Genomic DNA, 16,788 nt, shown 5'->3' on the forward strand with positions numbered 1-16,788 from the left:
TGAATGACTTTTTGTCAGTCAAATTAAGTATATTTAGAATGTTGGTGTACTACCCCTTAAATGGCAGTTGTTTTTACCAGATAAATATGACAACATTAATATTTACTTTAAAATTCTGAAAACTAAATAATACTTTAATCAAATTATGGTAAATTAGCTTTTTAGTACTAATGTGGATTGTACATTGGAAAAAAGCTGCACATTATATAAAGGATAATTTTATGTTTGACCCAAGTTGGTAATCGGTGTATGTAAAATACGTTGGTAGCTTGAGGGTTAATGGAGATATGGCAGAGCACTTCAGGTGAGACTAAACCGTCAGCAGCATGCAGGCCAGGGCCACGATGCCCAGAGAGGAGCTCGTTGTGGAGGCTCCCGACACTGGCAGGGCTGTGGTTGAGCTGGGCTGGGTCGTCACCACCCAGCCGTTGACAGTCTGGATGTTTCTGAAGATGTTAGTCATCAAGTCAGAGGTGGAGTTGTGTTCAATGCGCACTGTTGTGCTGAAGATATCAATCTGAGGGGAGAAGGTTAATTAATTGCATATTGGATCACAGACATAAGTGTGACATCAGGCTGACCCAATGGCTTTACTCACTGGGCATGGACGTCAGTTCATCATCTAATTTTTGTTTAGCTGCCAAGTAAAGTGAAATCAACTCAACTTTGAGGCAAATTGCTCTCCAAATAAATACATAGAAAAAAACACCTTTAATACATGTCATTGCATTTTGGTTAAAAGTTGGATTAAAACAAGACACATTTCTGAAATGTGTACAGAGGCCATATCTTAATTTGATCATTCTGTTGTTGCAGGAATTTTCCTGCACAGCAAGAAATGCAAACTTGTACTGTATTCAATATTTTAAAAGGCTTCTAAAGTTTGTAATTTCCACCTAAAAATGTCAGACTTGATTTGCCTTAACGAAAATGTACCAACCCCTATACAAAATGTCCATGAATTAATAATTAATAATTCCTGTTGCTGCAGGACTATTTTCCTGCTGGCGAAACTGACTCAAATTAAGATATGGGATCTGCATGTTCATGACTTCTTGCAGAGGCAAAGAATACAGTACATCACATAAACCAGGTTTCCATCCAACCTACAACAAATGTCAGATAAAAAATGTCACGACCGGCAAATTTGTTGGTAAACTTTCCAAATGTCGACAAAACAAAATATGCTAGACAAGGTGGGATCTTTTTGTGTCGGTAAAATGTATTTTGCGAGAAATGGTGGTGGAAACGCTTTTATGCGCAAATATTGATATATATAATAACTATCATATTAAAGTAAACTTGGAGTCACGCGATGAAAGCATGCAGGTTATTAAGCTACGGATAAAATAAGTTATGATGAACTTCACAGGGTGATGAAAGTGCACGGTGATGAGCTTGATGGTGCTTTCCAATAAATATTGAGGGTCTTATTCTGGTGACATGATGATCGATGCTTGGATGCCATTTGACAAATAAAAATAATCGGTCTCTTTTGTCCATAATAATCTCATCATGTAGGCTATACCCGCCCTGTATATGCGAACCATGCATGTGCCATTATCAGAGTGGGCACATTCGCTACATAATGCAATTAAATTGTGACAAAACCATCAGCGATGGAAACCCATTTAACTTCTATTTGTTATTCGGTACATGGGATTTAAATCGTAAAAGTTATTATTATGTGCACTACGTCATCACACAAAGCCTTTATCAAGTCAATTTGATGGAAACACATCTCTGTTGGGACAATTTGCATATTGTTTAAATGCAGATTTTAGAATATTCGTATGAAAATCTATCGCCAATTGGATGGAAACCTAGCTATAGAAATTATATTTTGTTGTACTACCCCAGTGGAGATGACATTTTCACCCTTCCTGTGTAATCCCTTACAAAGCTCATGTTGAGTAATATTTCTGAATCAGTACTTTTATGTTTCAAAAGCAGATATGGATGAGGAAAATAGTCCATAGTTTCATGTTGGAGTCCATATATTTATTTTACTTGATAATAACACACACACAAACACACATACATATATATACATATATAAAAATATATATATATATATATATATATATATATATATATATATATATATATATATATATATATATATATATATATATATATATATATATATATATATATATATATATATATATGTGTGTGTGTGTGTGTATCTATAACAAGTCAAAAGTTTGGACACACCTACTCATTCCAGGATTTTTCTTTATTTTTACAATCTTCTATATTGTAGAATAATAGTGAAGACATCAAAACGATGATATAACACATATGGAATCATGTAGTAACCCAAAAAGTGTTAAACAGATAAAAATAGATTTTAGATTTTAGATTCTTCAACCTAGCCACCCTTTGCCTTGATGACAGCTTCGCACATTCTTGGCATTCTCTCAACCAGCTTCATGACGTAGTCACCTGGAATGCATTTCAATTAACAGGTGTGCCTTGTTAAAAGTTAATTTGTGGAATTTCTTTCCTTCTTAATGCGTTTGAGCCAATCAGTTGTGTTGTGACAAGGTAGGGGTGGTGTACAGAAGATAGCCCTATTTGGTAAAAGACCAAGTCCATATTAAGGCAAGAACAGCTCAAATAAGCAAAGAGAAACGACAGTCCATCATTACTTTAAGACATGAAGGTCAGTCAATCCGGAAAATTCCAAGAACTTTGAACGTTTCTTCAAGTGCAGTCGCACAAATCATCCAGCGCCATGATGAAACTGGCTCTCATGAGAACCGCCACTGTAAAGGAAGACCCAGAGTTACCTCTGCTGCAGAGGATAAGTTCATTAGAGTTAATTGCACCTCAGACACATCTCAACATCAACTATTCAGAGGAGACCGTGTGAAACAGGCCTTAATGGTCGAATTGCTGCAAAGAAACCACTACTAAAGGACACCAATAAGAAGAAGAGACTTGCTTGGGCCAAGAAACACGAGCAATGGACATTAGACTGGTGGAAATCTGTCCTTTGGTCTGATGAGTCCAAATTTGACATTTTTGGTTCAAAACGCCATGTTTTTGTGAGACGCAGAGTAGGTGAACGGATGATCTCCTCATGTGTGGGTCCCAACATGAAGCATGGAGGAGGAGGCTTGACGGTGTGGGGGTGCTTTGCTGGTGACACTGTCTCTGATTTATTTAGAATTCAAGGCACACTTAACCAGCATGGCTACCACAGCATTCTGCAGCAATACGCCATCCCATCTGGTTTGCGCTTAGTGGGACTATCATTTGGTTTTCAACAGGACAATGACCCAACACACCTCCAGGCTGTGTAAGGGCTATTTGACCAATAAAGAGAGTGATGGAGTGCTTCATCAGATGACCTGGCCTCCACAATCCCCGATATCAACCCAATTTAGATGGTTTCAGATGAGTTGGATCTCATAGCGAAGGAAAAGGAGCCAAGTGCTCAGCACATGTGGGAAGTCCTTCAAGACTGATGCATTCCTCATGAAGCTGGTTGAGAGAATGCCAAGAGTGTGTAAAACTGTTATCAAGGTAAGGGTGGCTACTTTGAAGAATCTCAAACATAAAATATATTTTGATTTGTTTAACACTTTTTTGGTTACTACATGATTTCATATGTGTTATTTCATAGTTTTGATGTATCCACTATTATTCTACAATGTAGAAAACTGTAAAAATAAAGAAAAACCCTGGAATGAGTAGGTGTGTCCAAACTTTTGACTGGTACTGTATATATAAAAATATCTAGTTGGTAAAAATGTTGTTCAGTTTATTGTTTCACAAACTCACCAAGTCCTGGCTGACTTTGATAGGGTCCTTGAACACGGTCCATACCACGGCTTCGTTGCAATTTGGAGTGGTCAGGGATCCATGGTAACGGTAGTATTTGGTACGGTCCACACCTTCCAGGAGCTCATCCAATGAAATAGCATGAGTAATGTTTACATACTCATCTTGAGGAAGAGAGAGAAAAATACTAAAATCATATACTACTGAAATGGAACAAGAACATTTCTCATTTTGAATCCATAGAAAAAAAGAATCCCTTTTCCAAACTTTATTTTGAGGAAGTAGTTCTTGATCAAATCAGAACCAGTCAAATCTCTCCACTCACCTTTTAGTGTGATGTTGGCCAAGTAGGATGTCAGAGTTTTCCAGGCTGCTGGTGAACCAGTCACATTGCCCGGAATGGCCTGTTGCAAAAAATACAGACTAGTAATAAAAAACTGCAATAAAACATTGAAATATCCAATCTACTGTGGAAAAATGGATGCCATTTCTAGGAAGGTTAAAGCATCCACTCACCTCTATGAAGAAGCCAAGAGCTGCGAGTCCAGTGCCATCTGTAACGGCCGTGGTCGTGTTACCGTTGTGCGAAGACTTGGCATTTACTATGTGCAACTGAAAGGTGAAGCATAACAGTTGATCTAAAAAGTTCTGAATCCTTTGGAAAATTCAAACGTTGTAATGATACATTTAAAAAGGTAGCCTACAATCTGTCATATTTACAGCTGTTCAAGGGTCATTTCAATTAATGATATTGTAATGACCCTGCTGGGTCATAAAGTAAAAGAGAGACGGGCACCAGGTGTACAGGCAGAACACAGGTTTATTCCTGAATGGGCTATTGTTCAGGCCACAACCCACGCCGCTAAACCTCGAACATACACAAATAGAACATGTCAAATCAAGGGTCCCGAACAGAAGCGAAGAGAGATGAGACCGTAACCCCTATTTAAGCCTTTCAAAACCCCGCGGGATTACCCATCATACCCCCCCAACCTTTCCATCTGTCCTGGCATATTTAACCCCTGCTAGCACCCATGAGAACGATAACACACCCATGAACACAGAACACAATACAGGGTCGTTACATAGCCCCCCCCTTTCTAAACCCTAGCCCCTAGGGTTACAAAACAAAATCCTTAAAACGACCCGGAGGTCGCATCAGTCTCTTGTGCCTCCCCTTGACTCTCACTGGTGGACCCCCAGAACACTCATCTGCCCCAATGTCATTTCCAGCGCCCTCCGAAGAGGCAGCCCCCGTCCCAGGCTCAGCTTGCACTAGAGTCTCCTCGCTAGACTGTCCCCGTGTGCTCACATCAGAGTCCTCACTTCCATTCCCTACCGTTTTCCTCCTTCTGTAGGGCGCCAATCGGTCCCGGTGGACCACCACCTTCCTGCCCCGTGGGGGAACCTCCACCCGGTACGTCACCTCCCCCACTCTCTCTATCACCAGGCACGGACCCACCCAGGCACTGTCCAGCTTTGGGCACCGCCCCTTCTTGCGCGTGGGGTTGTGAAGCCACACGCGTTCTCCCGCTCCAAAGTGCCTCCCCCTAGCGCGTGAGTCATAGTGGCGCTTTTGGCGCATTCCTGCGTTCTCGAGTTGCTCTCTTGCAAAGGTGTGAGCCGCTTCTAACCGGTTCTGCAGTCGACGAACATAGTTCGGGCCAGGCAAAACCCCGTCGTCGTTATCAGGAGGGTGGCCAAACGTCAGTTCGGCTGGGGTGCGCAACTCACGACCTAACATTAGTAGCGCTGGGGAGCACGCAGTCGATTCCTGAACAGCCGACCTACATGCCATAAGAATAAACGGTAAGTGGGTGTCCCAATCTCTCTGGTGTTTTGAGGTAACGATAGCCAGCTGTTGTGCTAATGTTCTGTTAAATCTTTCCACCAGCCCATCACTCTGGGGGTGAAGCGGAGTAGTGCGCGTCTTCTCCGCGCCTAACCGTCTACACAACTCTGAGAACACCCGTGAGTCAAAGTTTCTCCCCTGGTCGCTGTGTATAGACTGTGGCACCCCGAACCGACTGATTATTCCCCCTACCAATGCATCAGCTACTGTTTCTGCCTCCTGGTCTGGGAGAGCGTAAGCCTCTGGCCACTTGGTGAAGTAGTCCATAGCAGTTAGAATCCACCTGTTACCGCTGTCTGTGGTTGGAAACGGTCCAACTATGTCTACCCCCAGTCTCTCCATGGGCTCCCCTACTGGGAATTGTTGTAGGAGGGCGTGTGACTGACCTGGAGGTCCTTTCTTAGCAGCACACTCATCGCACTGCCTGCAAAAGTCCTCCACATCCCTCCTGTGCCTGGCCCAATAGAAGCCTTTACGTACGCGCTTTAACGTTTTGGAGACCCCAAAATGCCCTGCGCCTACTCCCCCGTGAAGCTGCTGTAACACGCTCCCTTGCAGCCTTTTGGGAACCACTACCTGCCACGTCATTTCTCCAGTAGCTGGCTTTTTCCACCCCCTCTGGAGCACTCCCTCAGCCACTCTAAGGACTGAGAATTTAGCCCAGGGTCCTTTGGTGACTGGTGATAGAGGGGCTACTTCCCCCCATGGCGGTTGTCTTCTCTCTTCCACCCACCCCAGCACAGGACGCAGCTCTGCGTCCTCCTCCTGGCGACGCCTCCACTCCCCGACGTCCACAGCCTCAAGCTCCCGGCACTCTGTCACACTCAGCTGACTCACCGTGGCGGTGACTCCCTCCTCCATGCACAGTTCCCTCTCTCGCTCCACCCGTTTGGCACAGTACCCACAGCCGTCCTCAGCACACGGGCGGCGGGACAAGGCGTCTGCATTGCTGTGGCGAAGGCCGGCCCTGTGCTCCACCTGGAAGTCGTAGGGTTGCAGCTCCTCCAACCAGCGGGCGATCTGACCCTCTGGCTCCTTGAAGGAGAGAAGCCACTGCAGGGCGGAGTGATCCGTCCGCACCACAAACGGCAGGCCCCCAGGTAGTACTTGAAATGGCGTACTGCTGCCACGACAGCCAAAAGCTCCCTCCTTGTCACGCAGTAGCGTTTTTCAGCCTTATCAAAAGTTCTGCTGTAATAAGCTACTACGTGCTCCCCGTCAGAACCACGCTGAGCCAGCACGGCCCCCAAGCCCTCATTGCTTGCGTCGGTGTCCAGGATAAACGGACGGTTTGGGTCTGGTGAGGACAGGACAGGGGCCTCCACCAGGGCACGTTTGAGGGCCTCAAACGCCCGCTGGTGCTCTTCGGTCCACTGAAAAACAGTGTCCTTCTTGAGAAGGTGGTTCAAAGGAGCTTCTATCCCCGCAAACCCTTACGATAGTAGGATGCCAGACCCAGGAAGCTCTTAACCTCTTTTTTTCCCCTTGGAATTGGCCACCCCCTCACAGCCTCCACTTTGTCTGGCATCGTGCTGATACCCTCACCACCCAGCTGATGACCCAGGAACGCCAACTCCCTTTGCATGAAATGGCATTTTTCCGGGTGTAATTTTAGCCCCGCCCCCGAGATCCTCTCCAGCACTCGCCTAAGTGCCCCCAGTGCCCCCTCAAACGACGTGCCGTGTACCAATATGTCGTCTAGGTACACGACACACTCGTCTCTCGGAACCCCCGCCAGCACTCTGTCCATGAGCCTCTCAAAGGTGGCAGGAGCATTACAAAGCCCGAAGCACAGCACCTTGAACTGCCAATGGCCCCTATCCGTGGAGAAGGCCGCTTTTCACGTGCCCCAGGCGAGAGGGGCACCTGCCAGTAGCCACTGCGCAGATCAAGGGAAGAGAACCACGAGGACCCTCTGACGTGGTCTAGCGACTCATCGATCCTCGGTATGGGGTAAGAGTCTTTAATGGTGACAGAATTTAGGCCCCTGTAGTCCGCACAAAACCTAAGTTTACCCCCTTTCTTAGGCACCATGACGACCGGCGCGGACCATGGGCTATCTGATGGCTCAATGAAATCAGCCCGCAACATGTCAGCAATAGCTGTGGCTGCTGCTTCCCTCTTGGCAAGGGGAATGCGACGGGCCGAATTTTAATGGGTTGGTTGTCCCCAGTGTCGATGTCGTGCTGAACCAGGTGCGTTTGCCCTACCTCATCTTCCCCCCAAGCGAAGCTATCTTTAAAGTCAAACAGCAGCTGCTTTAACTGTCTCTGTTGTCTCTCGTCCAGACCTTGACAGTTTTTCAGCCACACAGCCTCAACGGGCGTCGATAACTTCCTCCTTCCCCCGTCGGGCTGATGGGGTGAAGGAGCCAGTGTGTTTTGAGCTACTGGGATGCCTGTGCTTGCACCATTATGGGGAGTGAAGGTCGTTGCCGCCGGAGACAGCTGCTGGGATGGCACAACGACCAAGGAGCAGCCGGGACGACCAGTGGAGTTTCGGCAAGCTTGGAGGAAGACGGAGGGACAGCCCTGCCCCCTGCTGGCCCTCCCGAAGGCGACATTCCCACTGTGGGCCCCCCGACAGCCTCAAAGTGCCCGAAGCTAAGTCCAACTGAGCCCCACAGTTTTTCAAAAAGTCCATTCCCAGTATACAGGGGTCCTGTACCGCTGCTACCCACACCGGACACCCCACAGTTCTCCCCCACAGTCACAGACAACCGACACTTCCCTAACATGGGGGCTAGCTCCCCGTGACAGTCCGTAGCTGGACAAGGGTCGGCTCCACCCGCACCCCAACAGGTAGTATGTCTGGTCTCACCAGGGTTACTGTAGAGCCCGTGTCGACCAGGGCCAAACATTCCACCCCCTCTACCTTGACGATGACATTGCAGAAGTCCCCAATGGTGGTACGTCCCACCACAACTACCGGACTAGGAAACACGGTGGCAGCTACACCCTGGGGAAGCAGGTCCCCACCCTCTTGCCTGCACTGCTGGGTACCTCTTCTGCTTACTGTGGGTTCGGGGGCGGAGGAATGGGCCCGCGCTGCCCCCTGCGCGAGAACCCGCTGTCGTCTCCTGAGTGGCGCAGTGGTCTAAGGCACTGCATCGCAGTGCTAACTGTGCCACTAGAGATCCTGGTTCGAATCCAGGCTCTGTCGCAGCCGGCCGCGACCGGGAGACTCATGGGCGGCGCACAATTGGCCCAGCGTCGTCCAGGGTAGGGGAGGGAATGGCCGGCAGGGATGTAGCTCAGTTGATAGAGCATGGTGTTTGCAATGCCAGGGTTGTGGGTTCGATTCCCACGGGGGGGCCAGTATAAAAAAATATGTATTCACTAACTGTAAGTCGCTCTGGATAAGACCGTCTGCTAAATGACTAAAATGTAAATGTAAATGTTTCCCTGTTGACTGGAGAATCTGCCACACTCCCGCTGAATGTGGCCAGGCTGGCCACAACCCCAGCAGACAATGGAAGTTGAGCTGACACTGCGATGTTGTCTGGAGCCCCTCTCAATGACAAGCGAAGCGGTCTTGACTAACCCTCCCAACTCGTCGACCCACTCTGGTTTGGTGACCCCCGGCACCCCGGCCGCCGCTGCTCTCACCTCTGGTTGACTGGCAACCTCCACTCTCACTCCCTCACCCCAGATCAGCTCCCTCTTCCTGGCTATCTCCACTGCAGCCCGCAGAGATGCTGGGTCCGACATCTGCACATGCTTACCCAGCTCGGTGGGGGAGAGCGCTCTAATAAAACTGTCCCGTGCCAGCTCGTCTTGCACCCCAATCGGCATAGTTGCATAAGCCCGCCTGGTCAGGCTCAGAATATCACTTGCCAACGCCTTTAATGATTCCCCCTGAAGTCTCTTTTTGTTATTCAGTTCAATCCGCAGCATGTTGGGCTGTGCATCGCTGCCGAAACGGCCCCCAATGCCTCCACTAGCGCACCGTAGTCGCCCCTCTCGTCCGGGGCTAGCGTTAGCAGGCATTCCGACGCCTCCTCTGACAGGCTCAGGGCAAGCTGTAACCCTTTCGTCTCGTCAGACCACCTCCCGGCTCTAGCCAACAACTCGAATTGAGTGAAAAAAACTTCCCATTTACCTTGTCCATTGAACTTTGGAAGTTTAGCCGCTACCGTGGCTAATGGCAATAGGGCGCTGCCACCTCTGTTTACATAAGGGGGCCCAGCCATTTCCGCACGCGGTGACGTCGATATCTCCGTCGCCGTGACGTCTGTTCTGGTCGAGCGGTTTGAAGGAAAACCCGCCCGTTCTGCCATCTTGCTGACTGACAATTTAACTCCAGCCATGTGGCTCTCCAGCTCTTCTACAGCCGTCATCGCCTGACCCTCCCGACCGGGTACACCCGAGCCCACAACGGACACTTTGTCCGACTCTTCCTTAACTTTCCGCCTCGCCCCGATCATCATGACCGTAAATGCGAGTCACGCTAAAGCTAACCACGGCCTATACTGAAACAGCTAACTCGCCTAATCTCGATCTATCCCGTCGTTCGAAAGCACTTCTGACACCAATGTAATGACCCTGCTGGGTCATAAAGTAAAAGAGAGACGGGCACCAGGTGTACAGGCAGAACACAGGTTTATTCCTGAATGGGCTATTGTTCAGGCCACAACCCACGCCGCTAAACCTCGAACATACACAAATAGAACATGTCAAATCAAGGGTCCCGAACAGAAGCGAAGAGAGATGAGACCGTAACCCCTATTTAAGCCTTTCAAAACCCCGCGGGATTACCCATCATACCCCCCCAACCTTTCCATCTGTCCTGGCATATTTAACCCCTGCTAGCACCCATGAGAACGATAACACACCCATGAACACAGAACACAATACAGGGTCGTTACAATATATATGCCCCCTGATTATTGACCAATAGGACTTATACATGCCTCATAAGCTCAGTACAACCGTCAGACTTGAGAGTAGTTACATTTCCCCATTCGTCAGTTTTCTAGTAAACCAAGTGGCGGGGCTGCAGTTTGGCCGGGGGGAAATCATTCTGACTGGACTAAGCCTAAACGAAGAACATGACATTGATCCATGGCAGTACGGTATATGTACATCAGTGGAGGCTCCTCAGAGGAGGAAGGGGAGGACCATCCTCCTCAGTGAATTTCATGAAAATAAAAATAGTGAAACATTAAAAAAGTTATCCTTTTTAGATAAAACGATACAAAATACAGTATATTCACGTCACCAAATAATTGATTAAAACACACTGTTTTTCAATGAAGGTCTACAGTAGCCTCAATAGCACTCTTTATGGTAGCACCATGGTGTAGCCAGAGGACAGCTAGTTTCCCTCCTCCTCTGACTTCAATGCAAAACCTAGGAGGCTCATGGTTCTCACCCCCTTCTAACGACTTACACAGTAATTATGACAACTTCCGGAGGATATCCTCCAACCTATCAGAGCTCTTGCAGAATAAACTGACATGATGTCTACCCAATCAAAGGATCAGAGAATGAATCTTGTACTGAAAGCATACGCTACAGCTAGCTAGCACTGCAGTGCATAACATGTGGTGAGTAGTTGACTCAAAGGGAGAGAAAGACAATAGTTGAACAGCTTTGAACAAATACATTTTTACAAAAATGAAGGAGAAGAAAGAGAGAGAGAGAGAGCTAGCTATATTTTGTTGTATTTTTTTTACTTTCACTTGCATAGCTAGCTAATCTAGCTAGCAAGTTTAGCCTACTCAAACAGAGAGGGGTGCTATGTTAGCTATCTGGCTATGGCTATCCAACACTGGAACTCTTCCAAGTCAAGGTAAGCTTTTGGTTTTATTAATTTATTGTAACTGCTCAACTGCTTGCTGACTATACACTGTACTGCATGATTGTAGCAGGTTTACTAACACTTTAGTTCTAGTAGCTATGTTGACTATGACGTTAGCTATGGTGACAACGATATAGGCTGTGTGTAGCGGTTAGCTGTTATGATATGAAGGTTTGGCTTGGAATTTTTTTTCCGCCTGGTTACAGACAGCTGATGTGTTGTCCACTGATGTCCACAAGCAAATGGAGAAGGTGAGAGGAGGAGAGTGCGTCGATGTGAGAAGGAATTATACAACGAGCAAATGAGTCATGCTGTTTATGTGGCTGCTATGAAAGTGAACTGTGTTTATATGTGATCAGGGGTTTATTCATTCCGCCGATTCTGTTGAAAAACGCTTCTTAAACGTAAGCAAACGGATTAAAACAGGGATAAACATACCTGAATTTGTCCAATAGAAACTCTCGTTTGTAACTGTTGTACTAATGATTACACCCTAGATCAGCTAGATGCAGGCAAGAGTGTGCAAGGCGGTATTGAATGTGTCACTGTCTGTCACATTGATTACTCAAAATTGTATCTCGACCTGTGCACCTACATTGTAAACTTTCATTCATAGGCTAGGTTGTAGCAACCTCATGATGTGTATAGGGAAAATTTGAGTATCATGTAGTAGCCTAAACCTATCGATGAGCTGGGTGAATTGAATATGAATGACAGTCATCCAATATGCTGTAATAGAAATAAGGCCATGCTCATAAAAATAAAAATCGTCATCCCTCATCTTAAACGGCACCAACCGCCACTGATGTGCATCAGTATGAGAAGTGTCACCCCATGTGACATGGGCTACATTCAGATTCTCTACCTTTCTCCCTAAGTGTACGCATACACTTCCTTTCATGAATTTAAAAGGAATGGACTAGTGTTTGGCATATGGTGGAAACTCCCTCCAGCCATGCTTGCATCAATCCATGAAAGGGGGAGTGAATGAAGGGACACTTCTGGAGAAAGGTAGAGAATCGGAAAGTAGCAATGTTGTGTTGAACCTTCCCATACCTCCATGGGGTAGCGGGTTCCATCCACTGTGTGCTCCGACCCAGGGACTGAGGTACCGTTGCCCCAGTGCAGGTGAAACTGCAGGCTGTCATAGGCCTCAGACAGGGCCCCGCCTGTAATCTGGACTCCACTCGTCAGCTCGACTATGACTGAAATAAAGAAAAGACCAACAAAACTAAATTGGTTCCATTTCGAACCAGTTCCTGGTTTGGTACATACAGTGCATTCGGAAAGTATTCAGAACCTTTGACTTTTTCCACATTTTGTTAGGTTACAGCATTATTCTCAAATAAATTAAATAAACATCAATCTACACACAATACCCCATAATGACAAAAAAAACAGAAATACCTTATTTACATAAGTATTCAGACCCTTTGCTATGAGACTCGAAATTGAGCTCAGGTGCATCCTGTTTCCATTGATCATCCTTGAGATGTTCTACTACTTGTTTAGAGTCCACCTGTGGTAAATTCAACTGATTGGACATGATTTGGAAAGCCACACACCTGTCTATATAAGGTCCCACAGTTGACAGTGCATGTCAGAGCAAAAACCAAGCCATGTGTCCCCAAGAACACAGTGGCCTCCATCATTCTTAAATGGAAGAAGTTTGGAACCACCAAGACTCTTCCTAGAGCTGGCCACCCAGCCAAACTGAGCAATCGGGGGAGAAGGGCCTTGGTCAGGGAGGTGACCAAGAACCCGATGGTCACTCTGACAGAGCTCCTGAGTTCTTCTGTAGAGATGGAAGAACCTTCCAGAAGGACAACCAACTCTGCACCACTCCACCAATCAGGCCTTTATGGTAGAATGGCCACTCCTCAGTAAAAGGCACATGGCAGCGCTTGGAGTTTGCCAAAAGGCACCTAAAGGACTGTCAGACCATGAGAAACAAGATTCTCTGGTCTGATGAAACCAAGATTGAACTCTTTGGCCTGAATGCCAAGCGTCACATCCAGAGGAAACCTGGCACCATCCCTACGGTGAAGCATGGTGGTGGCAGCATCATGCTGTGGGATGTTTTTCAGCGGCAGGGACTGGGAGACTAGTCAGGATCGAGGGAAAGATGAACGGAGCAAAGTACAGAGAGATCCTTGATGAAAACCTACTCCAGAGCGCTCAGGAAGTCAGACTGGGGGCGAAGGTTCACCTTCCATCAGGACAACGACCCTAAGCACACAGTCAAGACAACACAGGAGTGGATTCGGGACAAGTCTCTGAATGTCCTTGAGTTGCACAGCCAGAGCCCGGACTTGATCCAATCAAACATCTCTGGAGAGACGTGAAAGTAGCTGTGCAGCAACGCTCCCCATCCAATCTGACAGATTTTGAGAGTAACTGTAGAGAAGAATGGGAGAAACTCCCTAAATACAGGTGTGCCAAGCTTGTAGCATTATACCCAAGAAGACTCGAGGCTTTAATCACTGCCAAAATGTGCTTCAACAAAGTACTGAGTAAACGGTCTGAATACTTATGTAAAAGTGATATTTCCATATATTTGTTTATATAAATCTGCAAAAATGTACACAAACCTGTTTTTGCTTTGTCATTATGGGATATTGTGTGTAGATTGATGAGGGGAAAAAACAATTTCAATCATTTCAGAATAAAGCTGTAACATTACAAAATGTGGAACAAGTCAAGGGGTCTGAATACTTTCCGAATGCACTGTAGATTTTCCTCAAGTGGGGACTTTGTGTGTATGGATTGAAAAGGCAAGGCATCCATCCATTCTCCTCACCGGTTTTGCCAGTGTTCTTGATATTCTTCATCGTAGTGATGTCTCCGTATTTGGTGAAGGTGAAAGTAGTCAGGGTTGCATCGCCCCGTGCCGATGCGGAGACGATGTTGATGGGAGACTGTCGGGATCCGTTGCAATTACCAGAGGCAATGGTGGGCCAAGTGGTGTCATCTTAACATATAATCAATCATACCATGGTGTCAATGTACCATAATTTTATAAGGGTCATATTATATGCTAACACATTAATTCTATAGTCTGTTATCCACCGCCATCACAATAATTTCAAAGCAAATGCTTCACGTCCAATTTGTGAATAAAAATTACACTGTAACCAGGGGGGTAAAACCAATACTTACCACAACTAGAATCATGGTAACACCACGCTGATAAGAAGGGGAAAAGTTATGCAAAGAGTCACAAAATTAATAGTAGAAGACAGTCACAGGCCAACAAAATAATAAAATAATCACTTACAACCGCCTGCAGCACTGATTGCAGTGAGGACAAATATAGCCGCATCGATAACCACGAGTCGATTCATCTGAAAGCAAGGGAAAGGCAATTATAAATGGAGAGCCCACTGAACACTGACGCCGGATGTCCATTTGACCTTGAGATGTAGAGTTTTGATCCGGTCTGGACCAGCCTTGATTTCAATGTCCACAACATCCACAACGTCCAAAAAACATAGACGTCTTTGATTGGTTCAGATTTGGTCCAGTCCGGACCAGACCTGATTTGATCCAAACATAGACGTCTATGTTTGTGGACGTTGTGGACATTATGGACGCTAAAATCAAGGCCAGTCCAGACCGGACCAAAAATCTACTAATCTGTGGATGTTGAAATCAAGGCCAGAGTGGACTGACCGAATTTCAACCACTTTTCAACATCCTTGGCAAGTTTGGACTCTACTCTACTATGCTCTACTGTACTGTACTGTACCCTCCAAACTTTTTAAACACAGATATATATGATTGGTTCAGATTTGGTCCGGCCAACCAAATTTGGTCTTGTTTGGGGGGGGAGCTCATTAGTATAATACCCAGTGTACTTTGCAAGTTTTCATTTTACATTTACATTTTGGTCATTTAGCAGACTCTCTTATCGAGAGTGACTTACAGTCATTGCATTCAATGGTAACGCTTCATTTTAAGTGGTCCTTATTACATGTGTAATTACCCTTTAACAAGTAGCGTAGATAATTGAAATAACTCCTAGTTACACTGTAATAACAACATGTAACTGGTGGAAATTGCAGTCAGTAATTACAGAGGTGTAACAACAAATGCTTGTTACCAGGCTTATTACAAAATTCACCAATTTCATGTTTAGTTTCTTCTCAGCTGCATCTGATTCAGTAATAACTTTCACAAGGTTGTAATCTCTAGTGGACAAATGCGCTGCATGTCCGAGATAACAAAGGTTGGAGGCTCAATATGCTCTAATTACCTACCAGGGAATGTGCAATCTTTAAAATCTCCACTCTATGTTGTTGCTAGCATTTGCCCCAAAAAAGTATAAATCAAATCAAATCAAAAATTGTATTTGTCACATGCGCCCAATACAACAGATGTAGACCTTGCCGTGAAATGCTTACTTACAAGCCCTTAACCAACAATGCAGTTCAAGAAATAGAGTTACGAAAATATTTACTAAATAAACTAAAGTAAAAGATTGAATAAAAAATAACACAAAATAACAAAGGTGGTACTGGTACCGAGTCAATGTAAATAGTCTGGGTGGACATTTGATTAATTGTTCAGCAGTCTTTAGGCTTGGGTGTAGAAGCTGTTAAGAAGCCTTTTGGACCTAGACTTGACGCTCCGGTACTGCTTGCCGTGCGGTAGCAGAGAGAACAGTCTATGACTTCGGTGACTGGAGTCTTTGACAATTTTTTGGGCCTTCCTCTGCCTCTGCCTAGTATATAGGTCCTGGATAGCAGGAAGCTTGGCCCCAGTGATGTACTGGGCCGTACGCACAACTCACTGTAGCACACTACGGTCAGATGCAGAGCAGTTGCCATACCAGGCAGTGATGGAACCGGTCAGGATGCTTTCGATGGTGCAGCTGTAGAACCTTTTGAGGATCTGGGGACACATGCCAAATATTTTCAGTCTCCTGAGGGGGAAAAAGTGTTGTCCTGCCCTCTTCACAACTGCCTTGGTGTGTTTGGACCATGATAGTTTGTTGGGGATGTGGACACCAAGGAACTTGAAACTTTCAACCTGCTCCACTACAGCCCTGTCGATGTGAATGGGGGCGTGTTCGGCCCTCCTTTTCCTGTAGCCAACGATCATCTCCTTTGTCTTGTTCACGTTGAGGGAGAGGTTGTTGTCCTGGCACCACACTTCCACGTCTCTGACCTCCTCCCTATAGGCCGTCTCATCATTGTCTGTGATCAGGCTTACCACTGTTGTGTCGTCAGCAAACTTAATGATGGTTTTGGAGTCGTGCTTGGCCACGCAGTCATGGGTGAACAGGGAGTACAGGAGGGAACTAAGCACGCTCCCCTGAGGCGCCCCCGTGTTGAGGATCA

General features: G+C 46.1%; 1 protein-coding gene across 1 annotated transcript; it reads right to left on the reverse strand.

Annotated features, from left to right (window-relative positions):
- Positions 1-310: 310 nt before the first annotated feature.
- On the reverse strand, positions 311-14,790 carry LOC121535543 (carbonic anhydrase 4-like). Its single transcript, XM_041842719.1, has 8 exons — positions 14,724-14,790; positions 14,606-14,632; positions 14,247-14,417; positions 12,503-12,651; positions 4,309-4,404; positions 4,118-4,196; positions 3,793-3,956; positions 311-517 (listed from the first exon to the last, which is right to left on the reverse strand). Exons 1-8 carry the CDS (start codon positions 14,788-14,790, stop codon positions 311-313), a joined length of 960 nt encoding a protein of 319 aa, XP_041698653.1.
- Between the last annotated feature and the right edge of the window lie 1,998 nt (positions 14,791-16,788).

This window comes from Coregonus clupeaformis, chromosome 21 (genome assembly GCF_020615455.1).
Source record: "Coregonus clupeaformis isolate EN_2021a chromosome 21, ASM2061545v1, whole genome shotgun sequence".
NCBI lineage: Eukaryota > Metazoa > Chordata > Actinopteri > Salmoniformes > Salmonidae > Coregonus > Coregonus clupeaformis.